This window comes from Gopherus flavomarginatus, chromosome 5 (genome assembly GCF_025201925.1).
Source record: "Gopherus flavomarginatus isolate rGopFla2 chromosome 5, rGopFla2.mat.asm, whole genome shotgun sequence".
Taxonomy (NCBI): Eukaryota; Metazoa; Chordata; order Testudines; family Testudinidae; genus Gopherus; species Gopherus flavomarginatus.
The window spans coordinates 60,906,169-60,930,252 of NC_066621.1; the positions used below are offsets into that span (position 1 = coordinate 60,906,169).

A 24,084-nucleotide genomic window follows, 5' to 3' on the forward strand; every position below is an offset into this window, starting at 1 on the left:
CTACCTCATTCCCATCTAGTGGTTAGCAATATGAAAAAGACAAGGTAATTACATTGCCCTGACAGCTGGTTGTGACCACCGTGGACAAGACTCATTTCTAGAACATGAACACTTATAAATGAAGCTGGAAAGCCTATGAATACGCATGTTCACTTTATCTAGATAAATCCTCCGTGTTTAACTAACTCTTGGACTTGGGAAAAATGTAAGAGGTAGTAAGAAAAACTTCTGACCCTTTCAAAATGTGAATGATAGTAGTCGGAGTTGGCGAAGCTCAGTGGAGGCAGATTCTCTTCTAATTATACAACTAAATTTGTATTTCCTGTTTTCTGTACCTTTTTAATACTTAAAAATTGTCCAGCACCCACCTCAGCACTGTTGTGTATATGCCCTTAAGAATAACAAGCCTGCCTAATAAGTGTCTCCAATTTACTAGGTCTACTAATTTATTTAAAAGTCTATAGTTTTAAAGTAGTGTTTATCCCAAGATGACCAAGACAGACAACTTGACACTGATAAGATAAGATGGAGCCAAACTGTGTGATTCATAACAAAGGAAACTGTTGGCACCTTGGTTTTTACTGTATGTTTTAGTAAAACATTACGCCACTTGGAAACATTACGTTAATTTCATTTCAATGTGAGGAAGTAAGAGGCTCTTTAATAAGTAAACTAAGGATTCTGCTCTTCGTTGCTCTTGCTAGTGAGGTGAAGGAGTTGATTTTTAAGGCTCTGGCTAGAGATTCCGATGTGTAGTTGGCTTCTAATTGTCCATGCTATGCCTTAGACTTTGTGTGACACCTTAGACTTGCAGTACTATGTAAAATAATATGTAGAATTTCAGAACGTTTTCTTCTCAAAAGTTCTAGGTCTGCCAAATCTACGTGTGAATTTTGAAAGGTAGCAATTATGCCAGCCCTGCAAACTTAGGTTTGCTGAAAATGACTATTTAAAGGTATATTAACAGGACTAAGAGACTACATCCACTAACTATCACTGCAACCAAGATCCCCTTAAAATAATTGTGGGGAAGGGGAGTGTGTGTGTGGGGGGGGTGTGTGGAGGGCAAGTTGTGTCTTTTATTCAGGCTGTGATACTGTGATGTGATTTTCTGTGATGCTACAGTTGAAATGGTTAAAAGTAAAGCAATCTCAACTGTTTTCCTGTGAAATTGAACCTTCAGGTTTTGACAGTGTCTTACTTAAGGAGTGCAAAGCAACAAAATGTATTTCACCTCCACTGCACTGTGCCTTCCTTCACCTGTCTCTACCCTTTGTGTAAGCCTCTTGATGTAGTCCAAGGTCTGCATGGGGAAAGGAGTAGAAACAGGGCAGGTGGGGTATGAGATTCATCATTCTCCTCTCCAGCACTGTGGAACTTAGTGAAAGAGATAATATAGCCTGGGTGTGCATTTATCTTCTCTACAGAGCATACCCCACTCTGAGGATCCTAAGAGCAGTAGCCACCTGGAGGAATCCATGGTAGTGAAATGCCAATGGAATCATGTTGCTGGAGATCCCAAGTGGGTCTGGTGGGGAGGGGGAAGAAGTGGAGTCTCTGCTCACCCAGCCCTAACCTCCTGCAGGATCCAGGATAGCTGCCAGGTTTGAAGGTGAGTCCCACAACCTATTTTGCATATTATCCAGCACCCCTGACAGGATAATGTAGGAGAAGGGATGTTTGTCAGAGAATCCTTGCAGAAGTTTCCTTTCCCTGAGCCTTCTTCCCTGTTGGAAGGGATATTTACCACAGTTTGTTTTTCTCTTGTAGTGATATTTAAAACTGAACTACAGAGTGCAGAAATATTTTGGATATTTAGAAATATTTCCTAACTGGCTGACTGAAGTTAGTAATGTCAATCCTTATTTAAAGCCACTATGTAAAAGGTGGCCTCTTTTTCAAAGGTGCTGAGCACCCAAAACTCCCATCCAAATAAATGGAAATTGTGAATGCGCAGCACCTCTGAAAAACCAGGCCACCTTTATGTTAGAGTTTTAAACACAGATTTAGATGACTGATTTTAGGCACACAGGTTTGAAAACATTGGCCTCATCCTTTACAGTCCTGTCACTAATATTACTTTTACTCATTGGAACACATGTCACAGAGCAACATGGAACTCTCTTGAGGAAAGGGAAGGTCATTTGTTCATTTGAATGGTAGCCCCACATAAGGTAGTACATCTGATCACATAAAAAATATGATACAGGAGATTAGTATAAGCATGTTGGTTCATCTATGCTACTGCCACCCACTTCCAAGGTGAAATCCTGGCTCATGTCAATAGGAGTTTTGCTGTTAACTTTGTTTGAGCCAGGATATCATGCCTTGTCTCCACCCTTCAAAAAGGATGTTGAAAAATTGGAAAGGATTCAGAAAATATCCACAAGATACTGCGAGAGAGATAAGAAGCTCAATCTAGTTTATCCAAGAAAAGGTTAAGGGTGACTTGATCACAGTCTATAAATGTCTACATGGGGAACAGAAATTTGGTAATCTAGCAAAGAGAAGCTATGGCTGTTCAATCTAGCAAACAGAAGCATAACAAGGTCCAATGTCTGGAAGCTTAATCTAGACAAATTCTGGCTAGAAAGAAGATGTATATTTTTAAACATGAGAATTATTAACCTTTAGAAGAACTTACTGGGAACGTGATGGATTCTCCATTGCTTGAATTATTTAAATCAAGATTTGAGGTCTTTGTAAAAGATAAGAGCTAGTTCAACTAGAAGTTATGTGCTTGAAGAAAGAATTACTGGTCTGCATTTTGTAGGAGGTTGGACTAGATGTTCATAATGGTAGCTCTGGCCTGAAAACTTATGAATTAATGATGTTAATAGGAATCTTTGCATTTATTTCAATGGGCTTTGGATCACACCTGAAATGATTATGAGTCAAGCTTCGCTCACCTTCACTCTTATACAGATTCATCGATTATAAGATCAGAAGGAACAACTGTGATCATCTAATCTGACCTCCTGTATAACAAAGGCCATAGAGTTTCCCTGAATTAATTCCTGTTCAAACTAGAGCAGATCTTTTAGGAAAAACATCTTTTATTTGAAATTGCCAGTGATGGAGAATCCACCACCCCTTTTGGTAAATTGTTCCAATGGTTAAAATTTTGTACCTTATTTCTAGTCTAAATTTCTGTAGTTTCAACTTCCAGCAATTGGATTTTGTTATACCTTTGTCTGCTAGACTGAAAAGCGCATTTCTGATCCCCATGTAGGTACTTACAGATGGTGACCAAGTCACCCCTTAACCTTCTCTTGATAGCTAAACAGATTGGGATCCTTGGATTCTGCCACTATAAAGCATGTTGTCCAATCCTTTAATCATTCTCCTGGCTCTTCTCTGAATCCTCTCATAGAATCATAGAACTGGAAGGGACCCAAGAGGTCATCTAGTCCAATCCCTTGCACTCATGGCAGGACTAAGTACTAAGTGGCCAACCTGAGCCTGAGAAGGAGCCAGAATTTACCAATGTACATTGCCAAAGAGCCACAGTAATAAGTTAGCAGCCCCCCATCAGCTCCCACCCTCCAGCCCCCAGTGCCTCCTGCCCCATCAGCTCCCTCCTCCTTGTAATAACCTTTTATGTACTTGAACACTGTTATCTCCCCTCTCAGTCTTTCTAATTTTTCACCAGTGCCATAATACAGAGGCAATATAATCTACCTTCCTCTACTCAATACATCCCAGTTTATATATCCAGGGACTGCATTACGGCCACAGAATCACACTGGCAGCTCACATTCAGCAAGTTATACACCATGACGTCAAAATCCTTTTCAGAGTCACTGTTTCCTAGAAAACAGTCCCACATCCTGTAAATATAGCCTGAATTCTTTGTTCCTAGATGTATGATTTTACATTTGGCCGTATTGAAATGCATATTGTTTGCTTGTGCCCAGTTTATGAAGCATTTTGGATTGCTCTGTATCAGTGACTTGTCCTCTTAATTATTTACACTACATTTGTGTCATTTGTAAACTTTGTCAGCAATTATTTTGTGTTTTCCTCCAGATCATTGATAAAAAAATTAAATAGCATAGGACCACTAAATGATCCTGGAGAGACCCCATTAGAAACACACCACTTAGATGATGTTTCCCCATTTACTGTTACTGTACTTTCAGTACATTCTCAAAACGTTACTAAACAACATTTCCTTTTATGTTATTTGGATAAAAAGACTGTGTGAAATAAACAAGTATTCCTTCCAGCTTGATGATATTGCACCTCTTTCCTGTTCAGCTGCTTCACTGAGTTCAGGCAGTTTAAGTCCAACTAAGTTTTGATTTCGCATCAGAATATGCTCCTGTTGAAAAAAATTGAAATATTTCTAAACAGAATAGTTAGATGTCTCAATTTAAATATCACAGCACTGGAAAACTAAGGTCAACATTATATTTCTGAAATACACGTATGTACATATTTATGAAGTATGCAGAAGGAAGTAATTGTAGTCATGTATTAAATTGTATGACTCAATAACTCAGGTATAAAACTCTTCAACCCATTTTATTTAGTAAAATCTCCAAACTAACGAATCTTCAATGTAGATTTATGGTCACAACTGTAGTTGCTCAATGCCTATAGAGATATGCAAAAGGCATTTATTTCTCTCATTCACTGAAGGTCAATTTCTCTCTATGCAAGTGGAAGAAAATAAAAAGTTCTAGATGTTGTTACTGCTACAATAATTCAGTGTAAAACTGATCCCAGGAAGGAGAGAGGGAAAAATGCAGAAAAGGACATTCAAGTGACTGTCACTTAGCCCAGTTGTCCACTATGAATTCTTCACAAAACCCCTTTTATGTTATTCCTGCAGGCTAGTGCTTCTCAGAGTTATTGCAGTCTATGGTGCCACTATGCTCCCAAGCAGAGAGGGGATTAAATTTTTCAAAATATGAATTTAAATAACATTCTTCTCAAGTGTATTTATAAGTTATAAACTCTGTCCTTTGCTAAAAAAGGTTCTTTGTTAAACCTAAAGATTAATCTCTTTTAACTTGAGTTTTGCCACATATCTAAGTGCAAATTTCCTGATTTCAGGTACTGATTCTGTTGCTTATAAATTTAATTTTATTTATTTTTAGGAATCTCTATGGCATTCACATGATTTGAGTACTTATTGAAAGAAATTGGTTTTCAAGTACATAATTCTACATCTTAAAGTATGTAAACAACAAAAAGATGACTAATGGTCTGTCAGTTCTCAGTAATACTATGGAGTTAAATAACCTACTTTAAAATCTGATTTTCTTTCTTATTTCCATGCTGTGTTAACCTCGCATATAAACAGCTGGAGGCTTGCAAGAAGATACCTTGGTTATGTCATTGTAATTAAGAATCAGTGAAGGGTTTCTTTCAGCTCTAATGAAAGATTTACTGCAATTTAATTCTTTGTAATACATACGTATCAGTTTGCTACTGTTCGTGGGTGGATTATCTTTTAAATTTCATGCATCTCTAACAATCACTTTAAAAAGCATGTACTTTGATGCTAAGATACCTACAATTATTAAGGAGATTAATTTTTAGACTTAAAAGACCAAATTCACCCTTTGTGTAGTTCCACTGTAGTCAGATTTACACCATTAAAGAAATTTGGCACAGCAGCTCTTGCACTGTCCCCATATGTATTTTGTCTGGGACACTTCTGCGTTAATGCACCAGACACTTTGAGAGTTTATCTGAGAAAGTGCAATTTCTTTTCTTTTCTTTTTTTTTTTTTAATCTTCACTATATCTTGTAAGCCAAGGTTTGGATCAAAGGCCAAAACCCTTTAAAATTACATTCTTTTTTTTTTACAGAAACACTCAAATGTGTTCAACACAGCTAAACAAAAGTGATCTTTTTAAAAAAGGGGTGTCTACAATAAGGACAAATAAGATACCATTGACTCCAGTGACAGACATGTAGGGGTATACCAGGGCAGAGTCAGACTTTAACAAAGTACAGTAACCGTGTATAAACTTTAGTTGAACCTTTGGATCCATATACAGTTCTCAGTCCACACACACCAAATTCTATTAACATATAAAGTCAGAGAATGTCTCGTTTTGAGGGAGAAATTCTGGAAGGAACAGAAAAATATAGCATATGGAAGAAAATGAAGTGCATAAGCAGAAGTTACATTCTTAAAGAACTTTTTTTTTTTACATAAGGTTTGTTGATATATCCTCAGGAAGGACAGCTTTTCACATCTAAATCTCTCTTTAGAGATTAAAATAGATTATTTCACTCCCAAGTATTACTTACAATGACAAGACAGTTAATCAGCTTCTTCCTGTTTACACATAATGCACTATATCTAAAACTGAAATACCACTGTACTATGTGTTATGTTCACCTTTATATTAAAATAGAGGGAAACAACTAATGTTTCCCACACAGCCATGTGATAATTTTTTTTCCATAAGACAGTTTCTGGGAACCAAGAAATGTGTATGTAACAGCAGCATGTGAAGAGATTGCAGTTTTTATGGCACTGAGAATAAGAATACACTAGTTGAAAGGAATTTTAAAGCTACTTATTCAATAAATAGGAACCAAAAAATAAAAACATAATACTATGTTAACTTTGCTGTAATTCTTTCCATCTTTTAAGCAGAAACTTTCTTGTAATTATAAAAATAGTGATAAAATAAGAAAATGTGACTGTTTCATAGAGAACACACCAAGCCTAAAATGTAACAAAATGCTGCTTTTTTGTAGTTTGATTTTTATGTCCAAATGATAAACATTGTGCGCAGTGCATTGAAGCCGCTTTTTCAGAAGAACTATTTAGGAGTACCACTAACAGTATTCTCAATAAGGGCCTAATCCAAAGTCCACTGAAGTAAAGGAGACTTTTCATTGACTTCAGATGGACTTCAGATTAGGACCCAATTTTCTAAATATAACAGCTAAAGTTTTAGCTACGCATGTTCCATTAGTACTGAACTGTGTTTCGCATCCAATGGCTTTTGTATCCAATCAAGAACATAAACCTCAGAGTGCTCAGAGTCCAGAATAATAACTGTATATTTTTTAATAAGTTCTTACTATGTAAGACCTAGAAAATGCACAGTTACATGAATAATAATAGAATCAAAAGATTCTAGTCTGCATGGTCTCTTATGAGAAACAAAAAATGAAAAAAAATCTGTTTTCTTATATTTCACTATCCAATCTCCTCAATTCCATCTCTAAACGGCACAAAATTATTTTTTGCCGAGTCTATTACAGTGTAGAACTTTAATAAGTATTAATTATATAGTTTTGTGATGTACAAACACAGTAGGTCACATATAGGATATTGCAACAGTATGTAACTTAGTGTAACAGTACATAATACTATTTATGTCCAGAAACTCACCTCTCTGAGCTTTGTCAATTTCTGCATTCGAACTGGTTGAACTTGTATTTGGAGATCTTTGAACGTTAATGTTTTAGTCAACTGATTGCTGGATTTATTACTAATGGCAAAGCTTTTATCTTCTTCAGGTGGTAATTTAAAAGGTGCCTTTTCTTGATGTCCAGGTTCTATGCTATCCCATGATACAGCTCGTACTAGAGGAGGGCGTGTTCCAGATGCTTTAAGTTCTGTTTTACAGGTAACTTTAGGGTCCATCAGTTCTGGGACAGAACTTTTAAATTTTGGGTCCATAGTACCTATGCCTGGTCCTTGTCGATACATTCTTAAAGGAAAGTCGTTTTCTTTTGATTTCTTAAGTAATGGTTTTCCATGTTCATTTTCACAGCTGTTTGTGCTTGTGTTAAGAGAAGTTTTGCCAGCATCACTGCCTGAAGGAGAGGATTTGGGTAAATTATCCATATGTGTAAGTGGATCAAAGTTTTCTTTTTGTGCAGAGAGTTTCTCTTTGGAGTTTTCAAAACTAGTGGAACGAGGAACCAACCTTCCCTGAGAAACCTTCCTCTGATCATTCTGCTTTCGATCGGTTAAACCTTTTGTGACATTCTGAAAGAAAAGTATATGTATAAAAGGTATGGAAACACTGTGTGTGTGTGTGTGTGTGTGTGTGTGTGTGTGTGTGTGTGTGGTGTGTGAGAGAGAGAGAAAGAGAGAGAGAGAGAGAGAGAAAAGCTGGATTGCATTGTAAAGGAACACTTCTGTTTTCACTGCCATTTGCTTATAAATGCTTCATTGTAGGGAGTAGGGAGATTTTGAAAGACCCAGAAAGCAAGTAGGTGCTTGGAGGCACGTTGATGATCAATGGGAGATGGGTGCTTCTCATTTGTGCCTTTGAAAAAAAAAATCACACCCCCAATTCCAGGGTTCAATGCAGCTAACCTTACATCAGGCAAAACTCCCTACTGACTTCAGTGTAAGATTTGCCTGAATAAGGGCTGCAGGATGAGGTCCATAAATGTGTCAAACAAGTAACCTTATACTGAAGCAGAAGATATATTATTGGCATGTCAATCTATCTGGTTTACAATGAATGATATTTTCACAAGAAATTTGTTGGAGCTCTCTGTAAGGAGAGCCTAAACAAGTTTAACCAGTTAAACCACGTCTGGTTTCACAGTACTTTAAGGGGCAGACTTCTTTATGTGTTTGAAAAGTGCCTACCACACACACACAAAATAAGGAAACAGAGTGAGCAAGGTGGGGTATTTAATTGTGAAGGTCCACTTCCCCTTTCACCACCATTTGCTTCTGTGAAATGACATATTGTTATTACATTTTTAATTGATTACCATCACCATTTTTATTACTATTATTCTATCAGAGGATATCAAAGTGCTTATATGCATTTACCCCTACATCTCTCAGCATGATAACTTTCCATTATTCCCCCACCACCAATATATGAGCCTTCATATTTCCAGAGTTAAATCACATTATCTCATTTTCTCCCCATGTTTCTAATTTCTCTGGGTCCCTTTCTGTTATTTCTCTGTTTACTGATAATTGCAACTCCACCTAATTGAATATTATTGGAAAATTTCTTCAACATGGTGTTTACTCTCGCCTTCTGATTGCAAAAGGCTAGACTGGGCCTTTGCCCAATGCTCTAGTTGATGCATGAGAATGAACTGTCACAGTAAACACAGATTCTTCCTTACTCACCTATAGTTCACAGGAAGAAATGATCTGCACCACTCCTTTACTGGGTGCACATTACTTCCCCACCCCTCCCAGCATCTGCCAGCTCTGCTGTGGCCTGTGTGTTGGGGGTCAGAGCCAGGAATCTGCCTATTCCTTACTCACATGCCTGTAGGAGAAGAAGGGACGGAGGAAGTATGGGGCATGCACCCCATCCTCTCTTTATTGTGGTAAGGAGCACTATTGCTGAGATGCAGGGAACACAAATGCAGATGTTCAGGGTCATGTGTATTTGTGGAGGTGGGAATCTTCTTTCCTTTTATTCTCTTGCATGGCTGCATTAGGTTGGGTTACAATATTGTTCTAAATGTTAACTATGACCCTGATTCTGCAACACTCAAGTCACATATATTCTAAATTTTCCTCACGTAAGTAGCTCAGTTAAAATCAATGGAACTATTCATGTGTATAAACAGGAACATAAATGTTCACGCAATTAGATCCTAAGGCTGGAAGCAATTTTTTCCCTTTAGTACTGCAGTAGACCCCTCCTGGCATACTGGTTCAGTGCTGCATCTCATTTCACTTTGATTACAGTACAGTCTTTCAAAGCCACACAACAGTATTCTTATCTGAGACAACCTGAGTTTAATTTCTAGGGTAAGAGTTTGTAAGACACTATTATCAAATGCTTACTTCTGCTGCTTGCCCTTCATCCTTTTTTATAATTTTGTTATTCTAGCAAAAAATAAAAAAAATAAGTAATTTGTCTTGCAAGACTTTTTTTTTTTGGGACAGACACATGACACCTATTGCATTTAATTCTGCTGTCCGCTAGATGTTCAGGGACGATATTTTAATCTCTTAATATTTGTTGCATTACTTTACTTGAAGTAGAAATTAGATTTATGGACTGGTAACTGCCAAGATTATGGCTCTATCCTTTTTTCTAAATAAGGAACACATGAGATCTTTTCTAATCTTCCAGTGGCTCTCCATGATGTTTCAGAGAACTGTCATTATGCTATGTGCAATTGGCTTTCAGAGTCAGCTCATTAAGCTGACCATAACCTAAATAAAAGATGTATCTTTAACCCTAACTTTTGCTAATTTTGGTACAGAGACTGCTATTGAAAGCTTCACATTATTCTTAGAGATCAATAGAACAGTGTAAAGTGGTATTATTATAATTACAGTATACCACAGCCAGCACCTGTAACTCAGTCTTACCTGCAGTGGAGACACTGACCCAGCACCCGTGGCTGTACATACATCAGACCCTAGAATAGTAAAAAATATATGATCAATCTCCTGATCTTTTATATTTTGTTTATTATATTTCAGCAACACCCAGACCCACAAGATAATTGAGGTGGAGAGTTTCAAAGGCACAACACTGAAAATTTCCCATTTAGATATTAGAATTCATAAAGTTGTATCTTAAAGTGGAAATAAATAAAATAATAATAATAATAATAGTAATAATAATAAACAAATGCCCATTCTACTGCAGTAGGAACAGAACATTAATTATTATAGCAAAGCTTCACAGTTGAGAAGGACAATAAAATACAGGACATATAACCTAGGAATAAGCACAAAATAACTGTCTTAATATATCAGTTCCATCTTGTATTTAGCTGTGACACTCTGAGTAAGTTTCCCACACCTGAAGAAGAGCTCTGTCTGAGCTTGAAAGCTTGTCTCTCCATCCACCATGTCTCTCTAGTATCCTGGGACTGACATGGCTACAACAACACTGCATACTTACTAATTTATTGTGGGTATTCACAAAAGTCATCATTTTCAAGGAGAGAGACTTGTGAATTTATGAATCCTGGCTACTTTTCAATGGATGAAAGTGTAGCCTAATGTGCATTTTCCCCCGGGGCTTTGTAAAATAGTTTATATTTTAACATCTACAGATAACTTTACCTGTTGGGATTGGAAGAGTGAGAGAGTTGTTCTGAGATGGTACAGGTGAAACTCTTGGACTAAGTGTAGGAGAAACAGCTTCATTAAATTGGAAAAAAGAAAAGAAAGCATTAGGTAATTTTTTTTTTAACTTGGCTTGTGGTTTCCAAGGTTCCTGCTCAGATTAAAACACCCCAACAGACAGTAGTAGCATAGTCATCTGATGGTAATGTTCATGGCCAGAGCATTTACAAATCTCAACAAATTATTTCAGATTGCTAAAAACGTTTTGGGGAAATGGAAACTAGTTTCTAAAAATATAAACAAATTGTACTGACAAACAAACATGCTACTTCCTGAATGGGCTAAATATGATCCTCTGATGCTGCATTTCTACGGCATTTATGGGTCATCTGCAGTGGCTGTTTGCACTGCAACGCAGGGAAGCGGATGTACAGGAGTGAGGGCATGGGAATTTGTACACAGTGTGAATTGAAAAGGGCCAGAACCCACAATGGAAGCGAGCAGCAAGCTGCTTCTGCGACTCTTAGTTATATCTTGCAATAGTTTGTGGATCACAGACTGGTTGGGTTTTAAAGCCCCTGCAGAACATTTTGTGACAAAATATTTGACCTTATCCCCATTGTGCTACCGCATATTTTTCTAAGACCAATGCCCTTACATGTGCCCACCTGTTTGCAGCATCGGACCGATAAGAAAAAACAGCTAAACTAATGGCAACAATAATGGTTCTGGCTTCAATGAAACCCCCCCTCCCAAACAGACAGGCAATTCCAAAAAAATGATGGTAAAAGGGGTATCAGGAATATTATCTTACATATACAATAAACCCACAAAGGAAACTAGTGAAAAAAAATCACACTGAGCTCACAGTTGATCAGAAAACAAAAATGTTGCCAACAGGAATTTTGAATGAAAAAAAAAAATCTTGTTTTTTCCCAGAAAGTTTCAAACAATTCTAAACAAAATGTTTGGTTTCAAATTGACATTTCAAAATGAAACGACAATTTTTACTTTGTCATTTTGTTTCGGTTTTTCAAAAAATTTTAAGTTGGAAAAAAAAGTGTCATTTCAAATCGACATTCCAGCATAAAATGTCATTATGTTCATTTTTTTAAAACCAAAAAATGAAATAAAACAGCTTTTTAAGTCAACACAATTTTAATTTAGTTTAGAACTATGGATTGAAAAACAAATTTTCATTTACATATTTCCTGTGGGGAAAAAATCAAATCAAAATTGACATCTTCCCATGTAGAATTTCATATTTTGAGTAGGAAAACTCTCTGCCAATAAATGTGTGCCAGCTCTAGATTATAAGGCCTTTCTAGTCAGCTACTCAGTTTTCAAGACAGTTAGAGAGAAATATCCTCAGGGAGATTAACAACAACAAACTATGTGCATGGATCATGTTGAACATGTGCCTTACACATTTGCAAACTTCTGGATTTCTATGTTGTATGTTATTTTCACATCTTGCACCTACCTGTGGGAGACTCTGGAAGACTGCTTCTTGATTTTCTGCCTCTGCGCATTAGGAACCTCTCACTCACTCTCTTTGCTTCTTCTAGTAACTCAAGATTCTTCTTTTTATCTTCATCTGAGATTTTGACATCTGGCAGTTGGCCATTTACCAGATCAATCACCTGACCTGTATTGTCTCAGTAGCAAAGCATGTGACTTAGATCTGTATAGTATAATCCTGTCTCTAGATAATTTGTTGCATATTTTAAAAAAAATCATGTGCACATATCACATGGTTTAAAATAGACCTATAATTGAGCTATCAACTCATATTCACTAATCAATCACATTGAACATCACTTTCCAGTGGTGCTGTGCCCCCAGATTCAGGGACCAATCCTAAAAGATACTGATGATCTGCAAAACGAAATCACTGGAGGTGAAGCTGCTCATCACCGCCTTAAATAGCTGTCTTAAGATAAAACTTGGTTTTCTATATAGCACCCATCCTTTTATTTATTTCTAAGATTTATTTTCCTTATTTATAAAAATGAGCATGGCACTATCCCTATGTCAGCTAGTACTGTCGGCATTTCTGTTACAAATGATTTTTTGTGAAAGTTTCTGCCCATAAAATTTTTCAAGCACAAAGTCCCACAAACATCCTTGGCAAAGGAAGTGCATACTTAACTTCAAGCACATGAGTAGCTCTATTGGCAGGTTTGCAGATTGGGGCCCAGAGTTTTGCATGTGCAAATATTTGACACTCTGTAACTGTGACTGTAATTCTAGATGCTGGTTTTGAAAATTTGATCAACAGGGTCTACAATTTTCTTCTTCTATTTAAAAGTTGGCTTTTCATGTAGCTTTATACTAAATTCTCAAAACCATTTGGTAACTTAGAAACTTAAGTCCCATTTTCAAAGTGACTTAAGGCATCTAGGAGCCTAAGTCACTTTTGGAACTAAGTGGTAAGTCACTTAGGTGCTTTTGAACATTTTATCCTAAGGGTCTTGTCAAAAATCCACCTCAGTGGGCCTGATCCAAAGTCCATTATGGTAAGTGAAAAGACTCCCATTGACTTGCTATAGATCAGGCCCTCAGTTATCTTTTTAAAAGAGTCTAAGGGAACTGACTTCTCACCAAACAATTCTCATTTTCTTAGTTCAGCATTCTCATTTTCTCACCAAACAATGGCATCTCACAGTGTATGCATGACTTGAGTGCCGCTGTTGATCTAGCTAGCATGTAGGTATTAATATGGTACAGGGTTTTCCAGTCCACTTAGATCTCTAGGCATTTTAAAGTTTAATTTCAGTAGTGCCATAGTTTGCTTGCTTTCTCACATATTTGATTATGTCTGAATTCACATGTCTTGAGCCACCACATACCATATACCATGCTATTTTAAAAACAGCTCCAAATAGTTTTGGAAAAACAAATCTGCCTAAATAAATTGCTAGGATTTTTATTAATGAAATCATATACTCATCATTTTAATATAATCTATCAAATAAACTGAAAACATCAAACCAGAATCTTGACTATTAAAGTATAATAAGAAACAAAACATTTCTAATGTATTTCAATATCTAAATTTAATTTTACATGAACCATTTTATCTGTTGTGTAATTGGGCCTGGACTTCTGAGGTTTGTTTTTCTTTCTTTCTTTCCTTCTTTAGGTAATAGCTTATGTTTGTTCATTCCTTTATCTTCTTATACTTTAGTGTAATCATGCCTATAATTCCGTACATTTTGTACTGGTAAAGGAAGGATGTTGTAACTAGAGATGGGTCTGCAGCAACAATCCAGATACAAACACACATGGGATGAAATCCTGGTCCTATTGAAGTCAATGGGAGTTTTGCCAACATTTCATCTCCAAACGCTGGGAAGTTTTCCAAATGCATATACGTATTATAATGGTCAGATTATATCACCTTTATTCCTATTGAGTAATACGTTATTCCATAAGTAGCCACACTGAAGTCAATGATACTCTTCATGAAGTAAGGTACTCATTGCGAGGAAGGGCATCAAAATCTCACCCTAAAGAACGTGCTAATTTTCATTAGATATTTAAGTTGCTGGTATCTTAATTGACCCGAATATTTTGACAGATACCGGATCATGAAGTTTTTTTTCTTTTAATTAGATATCTGATTCTGCACAAAGAATGAAAAAATAGAACCACTGTACAATAATTTTCACAAAACAGGAGTTTCTAAGAAGATATATTGCCAGCCTTATAAAAAAAAGGGAGTAAGATCTATTATTTTATTACTGTATTTTGGCGCTAGAAGATATGTATTTCCCTAGCTCTGCTCATGTGTGTATTCTGTGTATTATTCAGCACTTGTAAACAGGGTGATAATTTATCCTGCTATACTATCAAGTATTTTCTGTATACATTGTACTCAGTTTTCAGAGTGGTAGCTGTGTTAGTCTGTATCAGCAAAAACAACGAGAAGTCTTTGTGGCACCTTAGAGACTAACAAATTTATTTGGGCATAAGCTTTCATGAGCTAAAACCCACTTCATCAGCGTGTACGGAAGAGGGCATTATACAGTCATTCTAATTTTTGTGGGCCAGATTATCCACTGATGTATATTGGTGTGGTTCCACTGAGGTCAATCGACTATGCTATTCCAGTGGAGATCTATTTAAATCTTATTTGCACATGTCAGATTTTTTTTGGGGAAAAACATTAACATTAACATTAATTAATTTGACTATTAACAGAATTATTTCTTACCAACAGAAGTCAACGAACTAACGGAAGTCCTAGTGTGTCGGTTAGAATGTCTCAGATGAGGACTACGAGGTCTAGGGAAAGAAAAAGAAAACATATCAGTAAACAGCAACGAAGAAATTAAAATACTGCTTTTATCATATATATTCATTGACACACAAAAGTTTCTACAAAAATAACATGTTTTCTAATTTACTGGTATGCTTTTTGGAAAAACACAATATAAAAATAACTAACTCTCTCTCTCTCCCCCCAAATCACAATTTGATATCCAATTAACTATTGTCTTAGAATGAAAAAAAAAAGAAAGACAGAAAAAAGAAAAAGTATGCTCAAGCTGATAAAGGTTTGTATTAGTTTCCCCATAAAAGTGAATTATGCAAATTTTGTTTTAGACATTTTAAGTTTTCCAAAATCTGGGGAAAATAGGCAAGCATCCTCGTTTCAAAGTTCTGAATTTGCTTTATTGAAAAGTGTTTACATAGGTGGTTCTTTTCACTACAGGATGATCCAATTAAAAATGAATGAAAAGATTCCCTTTGACTTCAATGGGAGTTGGGTCAGACCCTAAAAAAAGAAAAGAAAAGGTGTGTTTTGCTGAGATTTCTCTGATACAAGGGAGATTCAAGGAAGCAGTGTATTGCAATTATCACTCTCAAGTGGTGGAAGTTTTGACTTTTACTGATAACCTTGAATTTCATAAATGGATCCACTATTTTTCAACAAAAGCTGCACCTTTTAAGTTCAGTGTCGTGATCTAAGATTGATGTAAATGTGATTCATGGCAAGAAAAACTTTCCAATGTGTGTAAACTGATAATTTGTTACGATTATTTGTTCTCTCTGAGATAAAAAAAATTCATTTATTTTAAATAGATATTAAGCTACATCAGGATGAGGAACTGGGTAGCTCGAAGGACCGATAATAATGGTCCCAAATCAGCAAAGATGTAAACACATACTTAATTTTAATCATATTGATAATCCTATCCCTGTTCAACAAAGTATTTAAGCATATGCTTAACTTTAAGATAGTACTTACATCCCATTGACCTCAATGTTTAAGTGTTTTGCTGAATAGTGATGGTATTATTAATGTGTTTAAAGTTTAGCATGAACATGTGTTGAACTGGGGCCAGAATCTGGAATATCTCTCTTCCATTTCATTAATTCAAAGATCTGTTACATAGAGCTATTACCATTTGCTAACTGTTAGATGGTTATTTTGAAATGAATGTGGTCTCACACAGGTTACCAGCCAGCTCAAATTCTTTAAAAGAAAACTTAAAATGTTTTTGCCAGTATTCTGAAGATTTCCCACTCTTTGGGAAACAGAACATTTCCTTTATTGCCACCACAAGTTTACTAAATAATGGCTTGACTGGAGAATCTGCAGTGATACAAGCTTTCCAACAATGCATGTGATAATGAAATGATACACAATAGCAGTTATTGATGTTGATAGTTATAATGGTTTAAGTTTTAATAATTTATTCAATACTGAAGATAATGTACACAAGACTGGAAATAAGAGGGCATATAACAGATGTGTCATCAACTAAATATGCCAAGAGAAATCATAACCATTTTCAACAATGCATGAAAACATAAAATGCAAAATAAAAGAATAAAATTAAATATAGTATTTGCAAAGGCTGTTAGTACATGTTGCAAAGCATTTTTAGTTTACTCAATTTCCTTTGGTAATTACTTTCCATTACAGTTAAGCCTTGTTGCTATATTGTTCTTACATACTATAAATAAGACTTCTGCTTAAATTGGTACTTTCTTTTTTTAGTTAATTTATTGGTTTTGAATTCTTTACTAATTTAAGCTTCAGATAAATGGAATGTTCTTGATTTTTCTAAGTACAAATTATTGTGTTGATACATAGTTTTTGCAAAGTAGGTTACAGGTTCTATTTAATATGAATGACTGCTAATATATATAAACTTTTCTGCATGGTACTAGGATATAATAGTAGCAGGCATAATTTAAAACAACATTCTAATAGGTGGGTAACAAAAAAGGAGTGGTATAATCAGATTCAAACTATGCATTCTGTACACACTTATTAAGCTACATGAGTATAACCTAACGAAGAAGGAACTATATTAAGGATTTTAACAAATTTTTTTTTCCATTTTGGACCAAATTCTCTTCACCTTACATATGCCAATATTCACTTGTGTGAGTAAAATCAGCAGAATCTGACCCCACAACTACAACTAGTGGACTAGAAGGTGGGAATTAGCCATTGAACTGACTAGGGGTATACTGCCCCATGAGGCGCTCAGGGAAGAATTGTGCCTTCCTCCTGAGGTACAATCCCTTCCCAAGCTGCCCAACTTGTGCTCCACTGGTGGTCATACAGGAAGCTGATGTGGGGTAAAAGAGCTTGGGATACTGTGCATGGAGTAAAGTGTGTCGAAGGAATACTCCTTGCACAATTGTTACAGGTCCCTGCATGCCCTACACAAGGGCAGAGGGCTCCAGGACACTCCATCACATGCCAAAGAAACAGAGGCAGCAACCTTTACTCACAAGGTTACAGTGGAGTTACTCACATGAGGAAGGCCTGCTCCCATGAGTAATAGTTGTCAGACTGGGTCCAAATTATGTGAAAAATCTATTTTCATAGTTGTTTTAATCTCACATTTGCTCAAAATTTAAATTGTGTTAATCTGGAAGATTAGCAAATTTATGTAAACTTCATGCATGCATTTTGCAGTCCTTATTCATGTCAAACTCCTACAGATTTCATTGGGATTATTCCCAGAGTTAGGTCACAGGACTGAGTGGTGTAAAAAACCTATTCCTTTGGTACCAATTATGATATCTCTATAATTCTACCTCCTTATGTTAAAAATAGTCATAGAACGGTAAAGACAATATATCTAGTTACAAATAAAAATAAAATGCTGATTTCTTTAAAATGAAGTACATTTCAAACCCACAGATTCTCTGAAATGTATATCTTGGAATTATTATACCAGTTATGTATAATCTGATAACATATGTATTATATGCAGTACCTGTTAACCAGATTTTTATCAATTTCTACATCTGGCGTTACAGCATTCTCTGGAAGAACAATAGAAGGTGTACTACATGTTGTCCCCTCAATAGTAGCATCCTGAATGGTTTGTGACAAATAAAAATGTAGTTAAACAAAAATTTAAAACACTGAAAAATGATGCTGTATATGGAATATAAAATGTATTTCTCTGTCAATTTACCTGGAGGAAAGATGAACATGGTTCAATAATATAAGAGTTAAATCTCCTTCAAACACAACAGATAATGAAACCAATCCTTAACTCCAGCTATTGAGGAGAAATGATGACTAGCTATTGACATGCAATTTCTTCACATAGGGCCTGATGTTAGCAGTCCTTGCACAAAGTAAAAATCAGTAAAAGGTTGGTTTTTACAAGGACTCTCAGGATCAGTCCCACAGAGGTGCTGAGGCACATTGTGAGTAATTTGTGTATTCCCCTTGAAGCTCAAGTGTAAATCCCACTGACGTTAATAAGAATGGCATGTAAGAAAAGGGGAAGAATGGATCCTTTACAATGGTGGGTTAAATTCGATGCAAAACTCCAATTAGTAGCAACAACAGTTTGTTTCAGCATACAGAAACTATTATTTTCATGTTGTTTATTGCTTGCTTTCTATTTCCCTAACTCACATCAACATGAATTAGCAGTGCTTGTTGTAACCAAATATAGTGGGACTTATTATCAGATTTTACAACAATCAGATATTTTAATAAAATACAATATGTCATTTTTAAAAGTTTGCATGACAGTCTGTGTCAGTTTGCAGTGTTGTTGTAGTGGTATTGGTTCCAGGATATTAGAAAGAGAAGGTGGATCCTGGAAACAAGCTTTTGAGCTTCATAGAGCTCTTCTTCAGGTCTGGGAAAGGTACACATGGATCTTGAAAGCTATGTTGTGGGAGTCACCATGGCAGTGGAGTTATGTCTTGCATTTGTTATGGAGAGGTCTGATGCTGCTTTGAATTGCTACTTCCAGGTCTGTGGGGAGCTTGTTCCAATAAAGAGCTTGGCAAGGTTGGGGGTTGTTTGAAGGCCAGAAAAGGGGGTTCAGGAAAAATTTCTTTCAGGATGCTGTCTCCATAGAGTATGAGTTATAACTGTTTAATGATAATCCATATGGGTTCCAGCGCAGGGTGATAAGGATGTGTGGGAGGCGGGTAGCTTCTATATTGAAGCAGGTTCTCTTGGAGTATTTGGGTGGCCCATTCCATTATGTGATCTACTTCTCTGGTGGAGTGTATTTGTTTTATGAAGGCGGTTTTAAATGTGTTAAGGTGTGTATTTCGGACTTTCTCCTCAGAGCATATTCTGTGGTATCTGAATGCCAGGCTGTAGATAGATTTCTTGATATGTTTGGGGTGGTTACTGGATCTGTGAAGGTAAGGGTGCTGATCCATGGGTTTCTTGTATATAGTTGTCTGTAGGATTCCATTGCTGAAGCTGATTGTGTCCAGGAAGTTGATGCTGTTGTGGGAGTGTTCTAAAGAGAGTCTGATGGATGGGTAGCTATTGTTGAAGGCCAAGCTCATAATCAGAAGCAAGCTCCCCACAGGCCAGGACACACCAACTCAAAGTGGCACCAGGCCCTGCCATAACAAAAGATGTAAAACCTGCAACCATATCTCCACTGCTATGGTGATCAAAACCTCCCACAACAGATCCCTGGATCCTATACATGGCTTTCGCTACATGTGGTGTACCTCCTCCAGTGCACTGTATGCCCTAGTAACAACTATGGGTGAAACCAATCACTATGCTCTAGAATTAACTCACATAGAAAAATGATAAGAGACAAAATGCCATTTTCCCAGTGTGTGAACACTTTTCACAAAGTGATCCTTTTATATCTGATTTCTCAGTTCTCATTCTCATTGGACTCCTGCACAATATCTCATTCAAAAGACAAGCTTTGGAGCTTAAATTCATAAGTTTGCTAGACACTGAAAATCATGGTCTAAATAAAGACTCTGGATTTATGGATTATTATGATAATCTGTAACCACTAACCCTAACTGCAGAGCTTTTTACAGACCACTTCACCTTGAATGGTCTTTTAGAATGTGTTAACTAACCACTTATGCTAAACAATCTGTTTCACCTTGTATTTAGCTGAGTACCCTTCCCAGACTGGAAGAACAGCTCTCTGTGGCTGAAAAGCTTTTCTCTTTCATCAACAGAAATTGGCCTAATAAAAGACATTACCTCACTCACCTTGTCTCTCTAGTAGGTGTTAGTGTTGAAGGTCAAATTTTTAAAGCTTTGTACAATGTGACAGATGTGCACTCACTGCATGTATATAGTAATCACAACATCCTGCATTTGGGCATTTAAAGTAGCCTTTGTTCATCAAATCAGGCAATTATACAGCCCCCATTTCTAAATGTATTCTGGACTCCACCTACAAAAGTGGGTGTACAATGAATCACTTGCAGAAAACAGGTGAGCACTCATTTTTATGAGGGTGCAAAATGAGATGCTCGTTTGTGGCTGCATGAAAATTTTGCCCTAGGGGAAAAAAATCCTTCTTTCAAATCGGTACAGAAATATTTCTGAGACACAGATTTCATACTAAAATATTTTATAAGGAACTGCCAATAAATAGAGGTGGTGGCTGCAGTTTTGAAGAAAGTTAGTTAAGGTTAGCCATAACTAACAAATGGGAAATCTGTTGATGTTTTGTATGGATTTTGGAGGAAAATGAGAAATATATTATAAAGCTTTCTTCTCCACAAAAAAACAAATTCCTCCACATTCTAGTTAATTCTGTTAAAAAAAAAAGGTTAGGATAGTAATTTTTTTGTTTTTTGTTTTTTTTTTAAACATGAACCTACTAAATTAGTACAGTTAATTTTTTATTTGATTAAAAAAATTGCATGGGTCTTATAAATCAATACCAGAACTGAATCCAGCTGTCCTAACTTGCTGCTTCATTCCCTTTATCAGTTCTTTAATATGTACATAATGACAGCAGTTTCTATGGAATATCTTTCTAAACAAATGAAACAGCACAGTATCTGTCTGCACAGGACATATGTATCTGCTGGATAACATGTACCTGTTATGTGAATTAATAATGGTCATAAGTAACCTTGAAGGCTGATACACTATGATGATATATGAAGAAAATTCACAAGTCTCTGGGTGCAATATAATTTCCATCTGTTGTCTGCAGATTAAAGAAGACAACATTGCACTGGTTTGCACTGTGAAGTTTTCTGCACAGTCCGAAAGGCCAGATACACCATTTTTAGAAATGATACCTTAGATGCTAGAACTAGAGGTGTCAACCCCCCCAGTTTACTTAATATCCTATTCCAGCCCCATAATAGATTCAGATCCCACAGAACGCTTTCATTTTCATACAAATGGATTTTTTTTTTAGAAAATGGGTTTTGATTCTGATGTCCAGTAGTTATATTTTAAGGTCCCAATTTCCAAAGAAGTTAAACATGGGACTGCACAACTAGTATACATGCAAGTTGTATAACTGAACTTGCAAATAGCCATAGAAAACAATGGCAGAAATAATAATGGTCTTAGCAATGCCCTTCATAAGCTTTTTTTTTTAATTAGCAATGCAGAATATAGCATTAGTTGTATTAAAGAAGGACTACATTCTGTTGCCTTTAAGTCATGTTGAATAGTGCCTTCACAAGTGTTTTTATTGATTTCAACACTTTGTTCCACAAGTCTCTTTCAATCGACTTCAATAGGGGTAATTCCAGTTCTCCCCATCCCCCCAAAATGAGTAAATGTGTCATTATCTTTATTATATAAAAGTCATATTTACACTCAAACATGGGGAAAAAGTCCCATTGTCATCTGTTGAAGATCTACTGTGAATCAAGATAATGCATGATCCTAACACTGTAGCTTTGGTCCAAGGTCAATAATTAAAAATCTAATTGAGTCATCCTGGTACTATGATTTTGACACTTCTCTTTAGAAAAATATGGTAAGAACTGTTAGAGGAACCTATATCCACAACTTTTAGCAACTGTAAATTTCTATTGTCTCTGCCCATGACCTATACTGGAGAGCTGGGAGTAATGCCAAAAGTTGAGAAGTGGATACTGGAGTTTACTGGAGGCCGTTTCCTGTGTATGATCTACTGATGATGATATTACTAGAAAAAGTGCAAAGAATACATTTGGAATTAAGACCTGTGGATTTCCAATACATAGTCAAAAAGAGTATGCCCTTGACCATATTTAAATAACTGTCAAGTACATTATGTTGTCAGCCAAACATCATCTTTATACTGTTAGATGGTTATGTATTTCTGAAGTTCTTTTTTCCTGATCGAGGATAATTGAAAGACTTATTCTGTTCAATATTAAGGAGGAAGATTGCTTCAAATTAGCAAAAATTGTATCATTTAAAAAAATACAAAACAATCATTTACATATGGAAAAGAATGATGCTAGAAGAAATATTCAGCGTAAACATATGCACATACAAGTAGAGCCAAATGAAGATGGAGGATAAGCATAGTAACTCAGAGCATAGGGATGAGCATTAAAAACCACATGAAGTCTAATTACAACTCTTTAGACAATCCACTTAATATCTGACTCAGTTTCTCTATCTGGGAAATTCAGGTACTACTTTCCTCCCTAATTGGGAAGTTACAAAGATTAATTCATGTTTGTAAAATGCTTTGAAGATAAAAAGTCATTATGTAAATGATAAGTAGTGTTATATTCTATGCAAATATAACGAGAAAAAAGGAAGAATTCACTGCACATTTTAAGTACTTTCATAAACAAATGGATTATTGTTACTCCTTGACACTAATCAAGTAAATAAGTTTGAAAAGCCTCAATTCACAGAAAACTATACTGATAAAAGAGAGTGTAGGCCCATTTTGAAAGATTTATTTGTATTTTAGGAAAAAATGAATGGAACACATCGCTCTGCAATACTGTTAGTATTCCTGGCTGGAGTTAAAGTTGCTCACAGGTGAATGGCACTTTCTTCTCTGTATTCTGAAGGAATAAATCTACCGGAGCAATAGGATAACTTGCTGTATCTCCACTTTTCAGCAGAAATGATTAGGAGATTAATTCGGGGAACTTCTACCAAGAAGACACCGATAAGAATGAAGCAGAGAAAGCATTTGCCATAAATTACCACTCTAATGAGTCTCAATTTAAAGAGTTAAGAACCAAGACAATTCTAATGAAATACTTTATGAACTAATTAAAATAGGATTTCTATAGCATAGTTACAATACAATACAGCTATATAATATGTAAGTTTTTGAGGGCCAAATTTCCCCTCAATTCCACCCCAATAACTGAAAGCCTGACCCAAAGGAGACTTACTATTGACTTCAATAAGCAATGGATTCAGCAGAATTTGGCTCTCAATATGGCAGAGATTCACATGTGTTTTTCCATTCTGTAAATTCAAACTGGCTCTGAGTGAAATGTTGTATTTGTTCCAACTGTGCTCAAGGAAGTAATCTTAATTTATAACAAAGACATATGACTAATCAGAAGATAGATTTAAATCTGTAAAATTTAGGGTTAAAATATTAGAACTACTTCATCAGTGTCTACTCAAAATACATAGATTAATGGAAGTCCTCCTGACAAAACTGATTTGTGTATTTAGAAGATGTGGTATTCAGTTTCACGGAGCTGAAAATCTACGCTCCAAAATTAGGAGTATTGTCACAATAAAACAAAAAAGTTTCTGACATTCAGGCTACAAAATGACTACTTCTTCATTTGAAACAATTAAAAATAATTTTCAAAAGACTATTTTGATACCTTTCATTCAATCATTTCTCCATTTGGGG

At 35.9% G+C, this 24,084-nt stretch overlaps 1 protein-coding gene across 9 annotated transcripts in view; it reads right to left on the reverse strand.

Annotated features, from left to right (window-relative positions):
- The window catches only part of IRAG1 (inositol 1,4,5-triphosphate receptor associated 1), a 155,387-nt gene that overhangs the window by 42,414 nt on the left and 88,889 nt on the right, over nt 1-24,084 (reverse strand). For 8 of the 9 annotated variants that reach the window (XM_050955057.1, XM_050955056.1, XM_050955053.1 and 5 more), the window contains 7 exons: nt 18,253-18,353; nt 15,222-15,292; nt 12,486-12,659; nt 11,000-11,077; nt 10,295-10,344; nt 7,370-7,972; nt 4,246-4,324 (listed from right to left, as the gene is read on the reverse strand). In XM_050955057.1, coding sequence (XP_050811014.1) covers nt 4,246-4,324; nt 7,370-7,972; nt 10,295-10,344; nt 11,000-11,077; nt 12,486-12,659; nt 15,222-15,292; nt 18,253-18,353 — 1,156 coding nt within the window. The remainder of the gene's footprint in view (nt 1-4,245; nt 4,325-7,369; nt 7,973-10,294; nt 10,345-10,999; nt 11,078-12,485; nt 12,660-15,221; nt 15,293-18,252; nt 18,354-24,084) is intronic. The other variant, XM_050955050.1, reaches the window with a different exon arrangement.